General features: G+C 38.4%; 1 protein-coding gene across 1 annotated transcript in view; it reads left to right on the forward strand.

Moving 5' to 3' along the window:
• DPYD (dihydropyrimidine dehydrogenase) overlaps positions 1-12,341 on the forward strand; it is a 325,720-nt gene that overhangs the window by 41,584 nt on the left and 271,795 nt on the right. The window contains exon 3 of the mRNA XM_053470008.1: positions 12,059-12,141. Within this exon, the coding sequence (XP_053325983.1) occupies positions 12,059-12,141 (83 nt within the window). The remainder of the gene's footprint in view (positions 1-12,058; positions 12,142-12,341) is intronic.

Here is a 12,341-nt window from a genome sequence, read left to right on the forward strand (position 1 = left end):
AGAGGTGGGCTTTCGAGAATCTTGTCGTTCTTGATTGAAATTGCCTTTCCCTTCACATGGAGGGCTTGATTGGAGACATGCCAACACTAGCGAGGCTAGGGACCAGAGACACACACACCCTAACGCACGTGTGCGGAGCCATTCTATATTCTTAAAGGCCGGGCTAATTTGCTGCTGTTTTTCTTTGTGGTAGTACAGACATATGGCTTCCAAGTATCCATAAATCTTTCCCCTCTCTGTTCCACACATGGAACATAACTCAGGTGACTATTCCTCCAGTGTCTGAGATAGCCACTGATCAAAAATGGCCCATTTGCATATGTCTAATGCTCATTACCTAAGTAGTGGAGGGGGATGTTTCAAAACACAACAATAATGGCCATATTCAGATGTCATCAATGTATCCTAATTTCAATTGTATATAATTTATTTTAGGGGAGAAAAGATTAATGTCCATCAATGGTATTTCTATGAGTTTAGTTTTTTGATATTTAATCAGAATGGCAAATATGTATTTCAAAAGAGAGACACAATTACATGCAAGATGTTTAAAGGGACACTTCAGTTATATGCACTTGAATGCAATTGATAGCTGTATGGTACGCCCTTTACGTTTCCATAGTGTCCTCTTATGGAGCAGAATTCTAATAAGAATCATGGCCGTTGCCTAGTGACTTCAGGGATTTAGTAGCACTGGATATATACCTAGAGCACAAACTCTCCTGCAGATGAGTACAGACACTCGAAGTGGGGGGGGAGGGAATAAATACCGGGTTAGACAGTATAGAAAGGGAAGGCGATTTACTTAGTAACCAGGTGGGTGGATCTGGGGGCTTGGTCTATAAAGATAATAGGGAGAAGCATATGTTTTGCCCCCCAAAGCAAGGACAGAAAGTGATTGCAGCATCGGTGTTAAATGACAAGCTGAAGGTCATGTCTACAAATGCTCGCAGTTTAGGGAATAAGATCCATGAACTTGTAACAGTTGTGGCAACTGAGAATGTTGATATAGTGGCTGTTACTGAGACATGGTATAATGAGAAAAATGACTGGGACATATCAATACCGGGGTACTCTTTATATAGAAAAGATAGAAAGGGCAGGAAAGGGGGAGGGGTGGCCCTATATGTGAAAAATAACATAAAATCTAACTTAATACAAGTTGGTGAAGAGAACTTAGAGTCGGTTTGGGTTACAGTACAATTTGGCAAAAGTAAAGTAACTCGCATAGGTGTGATTTATAGACCCCCAGGACAAGTAGAAGAACTCGATAATCTACTAGTGGAGGAAATAGCTAAAATGACAGTGAAGGGGGATGTTATAATCATGGGTGACTTTAATCTCCCTGATGTGAACTGGAAAACGAAAGTAGCTGGTTGTACCAGGAGTGCGGATATTCTAAACTCCTTATTGGGATTATCTTTAAAACAGGTGGTTGAGGAACCAACTCGTAAGGAGGCCACATTGGATTTAGTGTTCACAAATGGAGATTTGTTAACAGATATTTCTGTAGGTGAAAGTTTGGGATCTAGTGATCATCAGTCTGTGTGGTTTAATATACAAACAGTGACTGAGTCACACCACACAAAAACAAAAGTTTTAGATTTTAGAAAAGCTGACTTTTCTAAAATGAGAAAATGTATAGAGGAGTCATTATCAGACTGGGGCAATTTAAATGGTGTTCAGGAGAAATGGGATTTTGTAAAAGCTGTTTTATGGAAGATAACAGAAAATTGTATTAGGTTGGTCAGTAAGAGTAAAAAATTAAGGAAACCGCTGTGGTACTCTGCAGAAGTGGCCAAAATCGTGAAAGACAAGAAGTTAGCCTTTAGTAGATACAAAAATACCCAAAGTGAGGAAGATAGACAGATCTATAAAATTAGGCAGAAAGAGGCAAAGAAAGTTATAAAAACTGCCAAATCACAAGCAGAAGAGCGAATTGCCCTATCAGTAAAAAATGGAGATAAAACATTTTTTAGATATATAAATGAGAAAAGGAAAGTTAAACAAGGATTAGTTAGACTAAAAACAAAAGGCATATATGTAGAAGAGGATAAAGGTTTAGCTGACTGTCTCAATGAATATTTCTGTTCAGTTTTTACAGATGAGAATGATGGAATGGGACCTCAGTTGGGAAAAAAGACTGAATCATTTGAAATATGTGAGTTTATCGAGGCGGAGGTTTTACTTCAGTTGTCTAAGGTAAAGACAAATAAGTCGATGGGGCCTGATGGGATACACCCCAAGTTATTAAAAGAGCTTGGGGGTGTACTAGCAAAACCGTTAACTGATATATTTAACGAATCATTGGTAACGGGAGTTGTCCCTGGGGATTGGAAAGTAGCGAATGTTGTGCCTATACACAAAAAAGGCAGTAGGGAGGAGTCGGGCAACTACAGGCCAGTTAGTCTTACATCTGTAGTGGGAAAATTAATGGAAACAATGTTAAAGGAAAGGATTGTTGAACATCTGAAGTCACATGGCTTTCAAGATCAAAAACAACATGGGTTTTCCTCAGGAAGATCTTGCCAAACAAATCTTATTGATTTTTTTGATTGGGTGACTAAAGTAATTGATCAAGGTGGTGCAGTAGACATTGCGTATCTGGATTTCAGTAAGGCCTTTGACTCTGTCCCACATAGGAGACTTATAAATAAACTGCAATCTCTGGGTTTAGATCCCAATGTTGTTGAATGGATTAAGGAGTGGCTGAGTGACAGAAAACAGAGGGTTGTAGTCAATGGCGTATATTCAGAACAAGGTCTTGTTACCAGTGGGATACCTCAGGGATCTGTACTTGGACCCATTCTCTTTAATATTTTCATTAGTGATATTGCAGATGGTGTTGATGGAAAGGTATGTTTATTTGCCGACGACACAAAAATTTGCAACAGGGTTGATGTTCCTGGAGGAAGAAGCCAAATGGCAAACGATCTAGGTAAGCTGGAAAAATGGTCAGAGCTGTGGCAATTGGCATTTAACGTGGATAAATGCAAAGTAATGCACCTGGGGCATAAAAACCCAAGGGCAGAGTATAGACTATTTGGTACTGTCCTAACCTCAACGTGTGAGGAAAGGGATTTAGGGGTAATTATTTCTGAGGATTTAAAGGTAGGTAGACAATGCAGTAGAGCAGCAGGTAATGCTAGCAGAATGCTTGGTTGTATAGCGAGAGGTATTAGCAGTAGGAAGAGGGAAGTGCTCATGCCGCTGTACAGATCACTGGTGAGACCTCACTTGGAGTATTGTGTACAGTACTGGAGACCATATCTCCAGAAGGATATAGATATGTTGGAGAAAGTGCAGAGAAGGGCTACTAAAATGGTTTATGGATTACAAAATAAACCTTACCAGGACAGGTTAAAGGATCTTAACCTATATAGCCTGGAAAAAAGACGGGACAGGGGGGATATGATAGAAACATTTAAATACTTAAAGGGAATCAACAAAGTAAAGGAAGAAAGTTTATTTAAAAGAAGAAATAAAACCGCAACAAGAGGACACAAGCATAAACTAGAGGGGCAAAGGTTTAATGGTAACATCAGAAAATATTACTTTACGGAAAGGGTAGTGGACGCATGGAATAGCCTCCCAGTGGAAGTGGTAGATGTTAATACAGTAAAGTCATTTAAGCAAGCATGGGATAGGCATAATGCCAAGCTAGATATAGGATAAGGGCAAGTACTAAAGGAGAGTACTCAGAGGTTGGGCAGACTGGATGGGCCTTCTGGCTCTTATCTGCCGTCACTTTCTATGTTTCTATGTTTCTAAGTACATATTAATACGCTACTACCACTTTTGTCCTCTGTAGCTGGGTTTAGCAAAAAACAGTGCTGTATCCTGAGCATCAACGCTGGACACTTGCTAGACAAATTAGGCTGCCAGCATCAAAGGTAGAGCTTAGTCTCAAATCATAATATGTCTTGTAGATCCATTATGATGTGGTTTACAGAATAGCAGGAGTTTTTATTAATCGGAAAAAAAACTAAACAGGCAACAAAAACATATTACTCTTCACATGGAATATTTTGTCTTTCATTTAGACTGTTATTATATTGATTTCTGTATTTATTACAGCACTACACAAATAAGGGTTTCATATAATATGAAAGAATCTCTGGCATTCAATTAGAACTTTAATTTTTCAGAATATTATCCTCCAGAATGCAATTTATCCAGGGCCTTTTGTGTTAAATCAAAGATCCATGTAAATGCTGGGATATTCTGCATGAAGGTATACAGTAATACATATAGACAGAATAACCAAGTGATGCAATAGGACCAAATTACACTTTTAATTTAAACATTGTTTTACCCTTTCCCTAGTAATTGCTGAAAACTTTTCTGTGTTTTTTTTTTATAAAGTTGTATCTTTTATTTAATACTAATGGAAGCATAAGGTTGACATTTTAGGTTCTTCAAAACAGACTTTAGAGTCATGCTAAATACTTGTCAAATATATAGAATTATTAAGACATCAACTCTGAAAGGGAGTTGTTTAGGACCTATTACATCGAACAACCTAATTAAAGGATGTTGATTTAATAAGTAAACTAAGACAGCTCAGCTGTGACTAGTTGGACTATGTTCAAAAGCTTTAGAAAAACTGGAATTGTGCCTCCCTCTTATTAAAACTTCCTGACATTTATGAAAGCAGCATTCAGATATTATCTAGCTTAAGGATCATCTTTATTTACTGGCGTTACTAATGAATAAGGGCATTATGTTCTATTTTGTTTATGCAAAAAATGCTTAAACAGGTTGCTTTTCAAGCAAAGCTCTTGCAACGTGATGGGTCTTCGAAAGAGAGTGAATTTGTTCCCTAACACAGGTCCTAAAGACTCCTTGGCAGTACATTGGTGCCAGGTGCACCTGTACTTCATTGGTTGATGGCAGACGAGCCCCCTGCTGGCGACCAATAGAGTCTGGTGCCGCAACTTGGCTCCAAGAGTTAAAGGTCCGTATGAATGACCAATAGAGTCGCTTGTACGGACCTGTAACTCTTGGAGCGGGGAGACCATGGTCTCCCAAGGTCAAGTTGCGCCTTCAGAAGTTAAAGGGCCGTGCGAGTGAGTCTATTGGTCGTCTGCAGGGGCCTTTTCTAGCATGAGCCAATAGTTGGCATGCACGGCCCTTTAACTCCTGACCGGGATCTTGGCCTGTCTCTCTGCTCCAAGAGTTAAAGGTCTTTAACTGCTGACAGTGAACCTACGGATTTCCGCTCCCATTATCTACGCAACATCGCAGGGATAAACGGGAGCAGAAATCCGTAGGTTTCCCGTCAGGAGTTAAGGGACCATAAGAACGACTCTATTGGCACTGGCAGGGCCCCTGTAGACAACCAATAGAGTCGGTCGCATGACCCTTTAACTCCTGACACGGAGCTTGGCTTGGGGAGGCCATTGGTCTCCCCACTCCAAGAATTAAAGGTCTGTACGAGCCACTTTATTGGTCGCCGGCAGGGAGCTCCTCTGCCATTGGTTGATTGCAGACGAGCCCCAGAGCCCCCTGCCTCGTACAGACTTTTAAAATCCTGGTGCTGCAACTTGGCTCCAAGAGTTAAAGGTCCGTACGAGCGGTTCTATTGGTCGTTTGTATGGACCTTTAACTCTTGGAGCCAAGTTGCAGCACCAACTTGAACCTTTAACTCTTGGAGCGGGCGCTCCCCTGGCCAAGTTGCGCCGTCAGGAGTTAAAGAGTGAGTCTGTTGGTAGCCTGCAGGGGCCTCCTCTCGCATCAACCAATCAACCAATTTTCATGTTCGCCTGAATACGAATGCACAAGTCTAGTTTTTATTACTTTTCACATCAGTGTAGGCAGCTCCTTAGTTAAACAATTACTTTGCCACATCTTCAAGTTACCCTGTTTATTGGACAGAAATTTTGTGGAGGTGTGGTCTGCAGCTTATGTGTTCTCATGTTTGATGCCTGATTTACCCTAGCTTTAGTTCAAAAATATTATTATTTAGAATATTGTGGAGAATGCTTATTTTGTTTTAATTATATAGAGATGTATGTCAACTATTTGAACCCATCCATTGACGATTTCTGTGACATACTTTTTATTGTGGGGGCAAAGCTACATACGGTCCTCATCTCCCCAAACTTGTCTGTAGCCACTGGTCTTTTGTAGATATTTGTCTTTTGTTAAATCAATTTTTCGTATTTCTTATTCATTCTGTGTTTCAATGCATTGATCCATATCTTTGATGTGAAACACCTACAGAGATGAAAATAAAAACATAAAAAGATTTTGTTAGAGCACAACAGAGCTTAAGCTATGAGGAACACAAACAAAATTGCATTAGTTTTTCTAGCTTTAATAAGGATTATAAGTAAAATACAGTAATTTGCAAAAAGAATATATACAGTATATAAACAGTATGTTCTATTTAACTTGTAGCTTATGTTAAATATGTTATTCTTGCGAAAAATGTGAACCATTTAATACATGAAGGTAGATACAATAGGCCAGGCCTGGACTGGCCATCTGTCTAATGTATCACTCATCGACACTCTGTTATAAAAAATTGCTTTTTTAAAAAATAAAATCCTAAATTTTAAAATTGATGAATACAAAGACTAATATAGTCTAATATTGGTGTTTGATCCATTAGTTCTTAATAAGAACTTGCGTGATTAGTGCCCCTTTAAGTGTATCAGATACCCTGAAATTACACAAGAAGTCATCCAAGTGACATCAACAAAAAGCACAGTTGTGGAATAACCAGTTATCTGTGGAACCTCAACATTTTATATAATTTAGTTAAATTAGCTAAAATCTAAAATTAATTAATTTTATCCAGATCCACCAGTTGGTAACTAGTTTGCAAAAATGTTGGTATTTGTGTACATAAACATGTATGGAGACATCCAGAAATATGACGAATATCCAGGGGCTCTGTGTATTATCGGCACGGTGTAATTTTTAAGGCAGAGTCCAAGGAGGGGGCAAACTGGGGAGCACTGTCCTTAGTCAGGCTTAGAGCAGGTAAATGCATTAGTTGATATATGCATGTGATATGTGGCAACCACACCCAGCAATACATTTTTCATGAGACTGTCTTATCTGTATTCCCACATGCAGGCCCAGACTGACCATCTTGCGCCAGTGGCACATCAGGTCACCTCTTTTGGCCCATGACTGGATATGTGCGGCAACACGCTACTTTTTTTGCTTATGTGGTGTGCAGCCGTGCATATCCAGCCGTCGGTCGCGCTTAAATCATCGGGCAGTCTCTGGCCTTAAAGTGCTAGGGCTGCCCTGTCATCACCAGCCCGGCCCTGCCCACGTACAGACTTCTAAAGTCCTACATAACTTCAGATATGCAAGATGCAGGTGATGGTACAGCTAGATGACAGGATTTACACAGTAATGTCCACCTAGAGCTCATCAACATATAATATAAGCAGGCTTAGTTACCCTACAGCAGATTTCCTCTCAGCAGAAGTTTCTCTGGCCTTATATATTGCCACTCATACTTTATTTTACTTTAACTAATATTTGTAATTATTTATACAATATTTTTTTTAATGCATAAAAATGAATGAAACAAGATATTTGCTTTCCACATATAAATCTGATGAATCTTAAAACAGTTGAAGATGATTACCAAGTGACCCATTGCCATACCCGGGAACTTTGTGGCTCCAGCTACCTGTAGCCTTCCCCTTGTGGGATGTGGGTGGTCTCGCTGACGTCAGTAGATGGTCCTGCTGACGTTGCGTGTGGGGTGGAGAATGGGGAGCAATGCCGCTCCGGCGGCCTGGAGTTTCCCCTTGGTGACCCTCAGAGTTTCTTATTACCTTGAGAAGTAAGTGTCAAAAGGATTTTTGTTTTTTAGTATATCCAAGTCATACTATAGTTTGTAACATACCATTTTGCCGTTTTTAAGATTAGGAAACAGGGATTGCGTAAAATGTAAAAGCCTATCCATTCGTGTTTTTTGGTAACAACAGAACAAGCAATCTGCTAGATCCCTTATTGGCAATACAGTCGCATTTATTCTTTTATCTATTTACAGCCTTACATTCAGATGTAAATCCAGCATAGATTTGTATTTCTTAAAAGACTTTTACAGAAGTGTAAAATGAGCCAGGGAAAATCACCTGCTTTAGTTTTGTACAAAAGAAGTTTTTGAAGGATTAATGCTCAAAAGGCCAAGTTGTTAAGGTGATTTCTTGTGTTTAAGATGCATGAAGTATACCAAATCCTTTTTAGCTATTTATCAAAGACATGTCACATCATACCGATGCTCAAGAGAGTATATATTTCTCATTTCATAGGCCATGAAACCGCTTTTACAAATTTGGTTGGCAGTTCTTTGCAAAGAATGTTTGATCAAAGAAAGATATTCTAAGCATTTTCACTAAAATATTGTTATATTCTTTGTGAAATATCTTTCTTCATTGTTGGAATATGTTAATATTCCCTCAGAAAATGTATGATGTTTTTTTCTACTGGCTTTATTTTGCATGCTTTATTATATTGCATTTGTTTATAGAGTGTCAGTAGAGTCGGTAATACGATAACAATAGGGGGACTGCAAACTAACAAAATCCTTAAATTTACAATAAGATCAGCACACATTAAGACATACAGAAAGAGAAAAGGGTCTTTCTTTTGGGAGCATATATTCCATTAAGAGGTTAAGGAAGAATGAGACAGAAGGAAAGGGACTGCTTGTTGAGGACGATTTGATTGTAGCGAGGGTGATATGGAGAATGCTTTTTGTATGATCTACGCTGAGCATTTACTTTTTACAACATTTACATTTTGAAGTTCTGTAAAGTAGGTAAACTTATATTCTGGACCATAGCCTCAATAATATAATGTATTTCTTCATCCAACCCACAGGGCAGGGATGATGGGAGGGGAAGAAGCACAGCATGGAGTCTCTACTTTTCTAAAGGGTTTTCATTATTTGTAACTCCCTCATTCAGTGTACTTGTTAGTGCCATCGCATGTTAGAATAGGCTCAGCTTTGGGTCTGTGCCTGCCATAGGGTAATTTTTTAAAATCCCAACCCCCTAAACCTTTGAGCAAGGGATGAGGGTGAGTTGGCCATTATACCCTCTAGGTTATCTTATTTAGCCCATCCTCTACCATCTTTGGCCCTTGAAAGTTGTCTCCCCGGGACCCCTATAAACCCATTTTATTAATTATTTATTGTTATACGCATTGTGAGAAAAGGTAGCACAGTATTAGGAAGTTTCATTCATAATTTAACATTAAATACACTCATAAGCACTAGCAAAAAAACTAAGACATTCTATACAGTATCAAAACAACATTTCAGAGGGCTCCCAAGATCAGTATATTGATAGTATTGTACATTTAACTGCTTATTGGACCACTAATTTGTAAAATTAAAGTAATAGATGTGTAAAATCTAATTCTGGATAAGTTTTCCCTTCACTTTAGATTGGCCTTTCATTTGCCAAGTAATAGCTAAAAAGCCTTTGAAGAAAAGGTAACACTAATGTTTTTGTCTGCTCTAGTAACAGCATCTACTCTGTTATCTTATTATTATGGTTAGTAATCAAGTTATTATTTGCCATGTACATTCTGTAAGTACACTGGGTATCATAATCTTTACCTATTCATATCCTACTGAACCATATGTACAATAAGTGCCTAATCCCTGTCATTTTACTGCTTAAATAGCTTTGTACATAATGTAGGTTTGAAGTTTGTTTTCCCTGCTTGAGTTAAACCAAAAAAGTTCAAATGAATTAGAGGTGCAAGGAGTGAATCTGATTTCTATAAAATATTTCAGTATGACTGATTAATGCCATTAGAATGGTTTACACTTGTACAACCACCTTTTTAGATAAGGCCTAGAACCAATTTGGCCTAGGCTGAGTTAAGGAGTGGTTATGTTTTAAAAGTCCTTCTGGTGTATAGTTTTAAATAATTTGCACAACATCAAACAATTTTAAAGTCCAATTAGCACGAACAGATCATTGATTGCTATGATTAAATTAAAATCATGTTTCACAGCCTGCATTATTAAATTGATATGGTCTCACAAGGCCTATTTTGTACTAGAAACCCTTAGGATGTCACTTATGAGAGGTCCCAGGGTTGCCATGGCTACAAAATACATTAATTACCTATTGAGGCCATGACTGTGGCTGACAATGTACGTGAGACGTGCAGAAGTTGGGACAGGTAGGTTATGTTCCAGGGTGACCACATGTCCCGGATTGCCCGGGACAGTCCTGCAATGGGACTTTTAAACCCCGGGTCCCGGGCAGCCTCAATCTGGGAAAATGCATTGAGTGAAGGAGGTCTCAGCCAATCAGGAGAGACTTCTCAACTCTCCTGATTGCCTCAGAGTTTAGAAGCCTCTCCTGATAGGCTGAGTCCCTCCTTCACACCAACTCAGCATAAGCTGCAGCCAGCACCAGGTATGTACGTTTGACTCTGTGTGTGTCACTGTGTTTGTCAGTTTGTCACAGTGTTTGTGTGACAGTGCTTGTCTGTTATGTCTGACTGTGTTTGTCACTGTGTTTATCTGTTTATCACTGTGTTTGTCTGTATGGCTGTGTGTGTAATGTCTGGTAATAGAGGAGTTAATTCTCTGAATGTACTCATGCCTGGTATTAGAGGGGTTAGCATTCTATATCTACTCATGTCTGTAATGAGTGTATGTATATTATTAAATCTGAAATCAACATGATTTCCAAGGCTTCTTAATAATTAATATATATTAATTATATATTAATAATTAATATATAATAGTATATGTGAATCAAGGTGTATGTGTGAGATATATATATATATATATATATATATATATATATATATATATATATATAATGTGTATATGGGGTAGTAGAAGTATTATTAGTAGAAGTAGAAGAATTATTAAACACTCATCTACAGACACCAGACAAGCCAGAAGGCTTGTTTTTCCCTCAGAAATCTCATGGTGCTGGCACAACCACAAGGGATTCTGGGTAGGCACATGCAAATAAGGCTAACAATTATCACCTTTACCTCTATATCCACTTTATACATGGATCCCTTGAAAGTAATTGCCCGCTGTACAAGACACCCTTTAGACAAAACTCGGGAAGAGGTGCAGTAGCCAGATCACCACTCATTGACAGCTGTTTTGTCCTTAATGGGACTCGTCAGCATGAGGATGCGATACTGGCTTAATAGTTGAGGCTTGTGGTAGACAAGAAATACCATTACATAAGGTATGGTGGGTAAAGGTGATGGAAAACCCTTCCACTTAAATTTAAGGGGTAGTAGAAGTATTATTAAACACTCACCTACAGACACCAGACAAGCCAGAAGGCATGTTTTTCCCTCAGAAATCTCATGGTGCTGCCACAACCACAAGGGATTCTGGGTAGACGCATGAGGTTGTGATACTGGCTTAATAGTTATATACCTGTGTGTGTAATCTCATCTGCTTCATAGTGCGTCCCTGAATGGCAGAAAGAAAATGTGGTCATCCTAGTTCCTACTTTATTAACTTTTTCCTGCATAGATAAAACAAGTTTCAGTGCACAAAAGCTCTACCAATGTAGCAATTTACCAGATTAGTTACACTTCTTAGTTGTCTATGATCTCTGGAAAATGTATTAAGAAAATATATGAACACAAGACAGTGTTCACTGGAGAGAACTATTTATTTCCTGAAGTTGTAAATTCAGCAGATGGTTAATCATTGCATTGTAGTTTCAATTCATTTGAAAAAGGATAGTGAAGTGGCTTTTGAAGGTCTGTACCTTTTATTATGTGGTCTACAGAACTACTGGTTTAGCAAAAAGACCCTTAAAGAAATGTCATGTAATCTATATATAAATTAAATGTTTTATTTTCCATTTTGCCCATCTTCAGAGATTTTAATAGTCATAGGAAATACAATACTTAAGGATAAAACTTCAGCCGTGTACATTCATGTGCAGGGATCAGCATTCAAACAATGTTTCTACTCATTGTCCAAATGTAGCACTTTTTCTAATATTTATGACTATTTTTTTGACAAAATTGACTTATGTCACTGCAAGGATTAACACAAAACTATATTTTATTTCAGAAATGCGATCCGATGGAAAATAATTTTGATGACATCAAACACACAACTCTGGGTGAGAGAGGAGCACTTCGAGAAGCAATGAGGTAAATCAGAATCTTCTTAGGAAGAGCCATCTCTGTGGTAAAAAAAATAGCTATTCTTCATTATTGGGGAAACAAATGAATTCATTGCCACTGTTCGGTTGCATTCTCCAAGGTATTAATTTGTCACTGGAGAAGTTCCCCTTGTGGCTGTGCTTTAGTTGTAAGCTACATAAATGTTACACTTCACTGCACAGTAAAAT

The sequence above is a fragment of the Spea bombifrons genome, chromosome 6 (assembly GCF_027358695.1).
Source record: "Spea bombifrons isolate aSpeBom1 chromosome 6, aSpeBom1.2.pri, whole genome shotgun sequence".
In the NCBI taxonomy this organism is placed as follows: Eukaryota; Metazoa; Chordata; class Amphibia; order Anura; family Pelobatidae; genus Spea; species Spea bombifrons.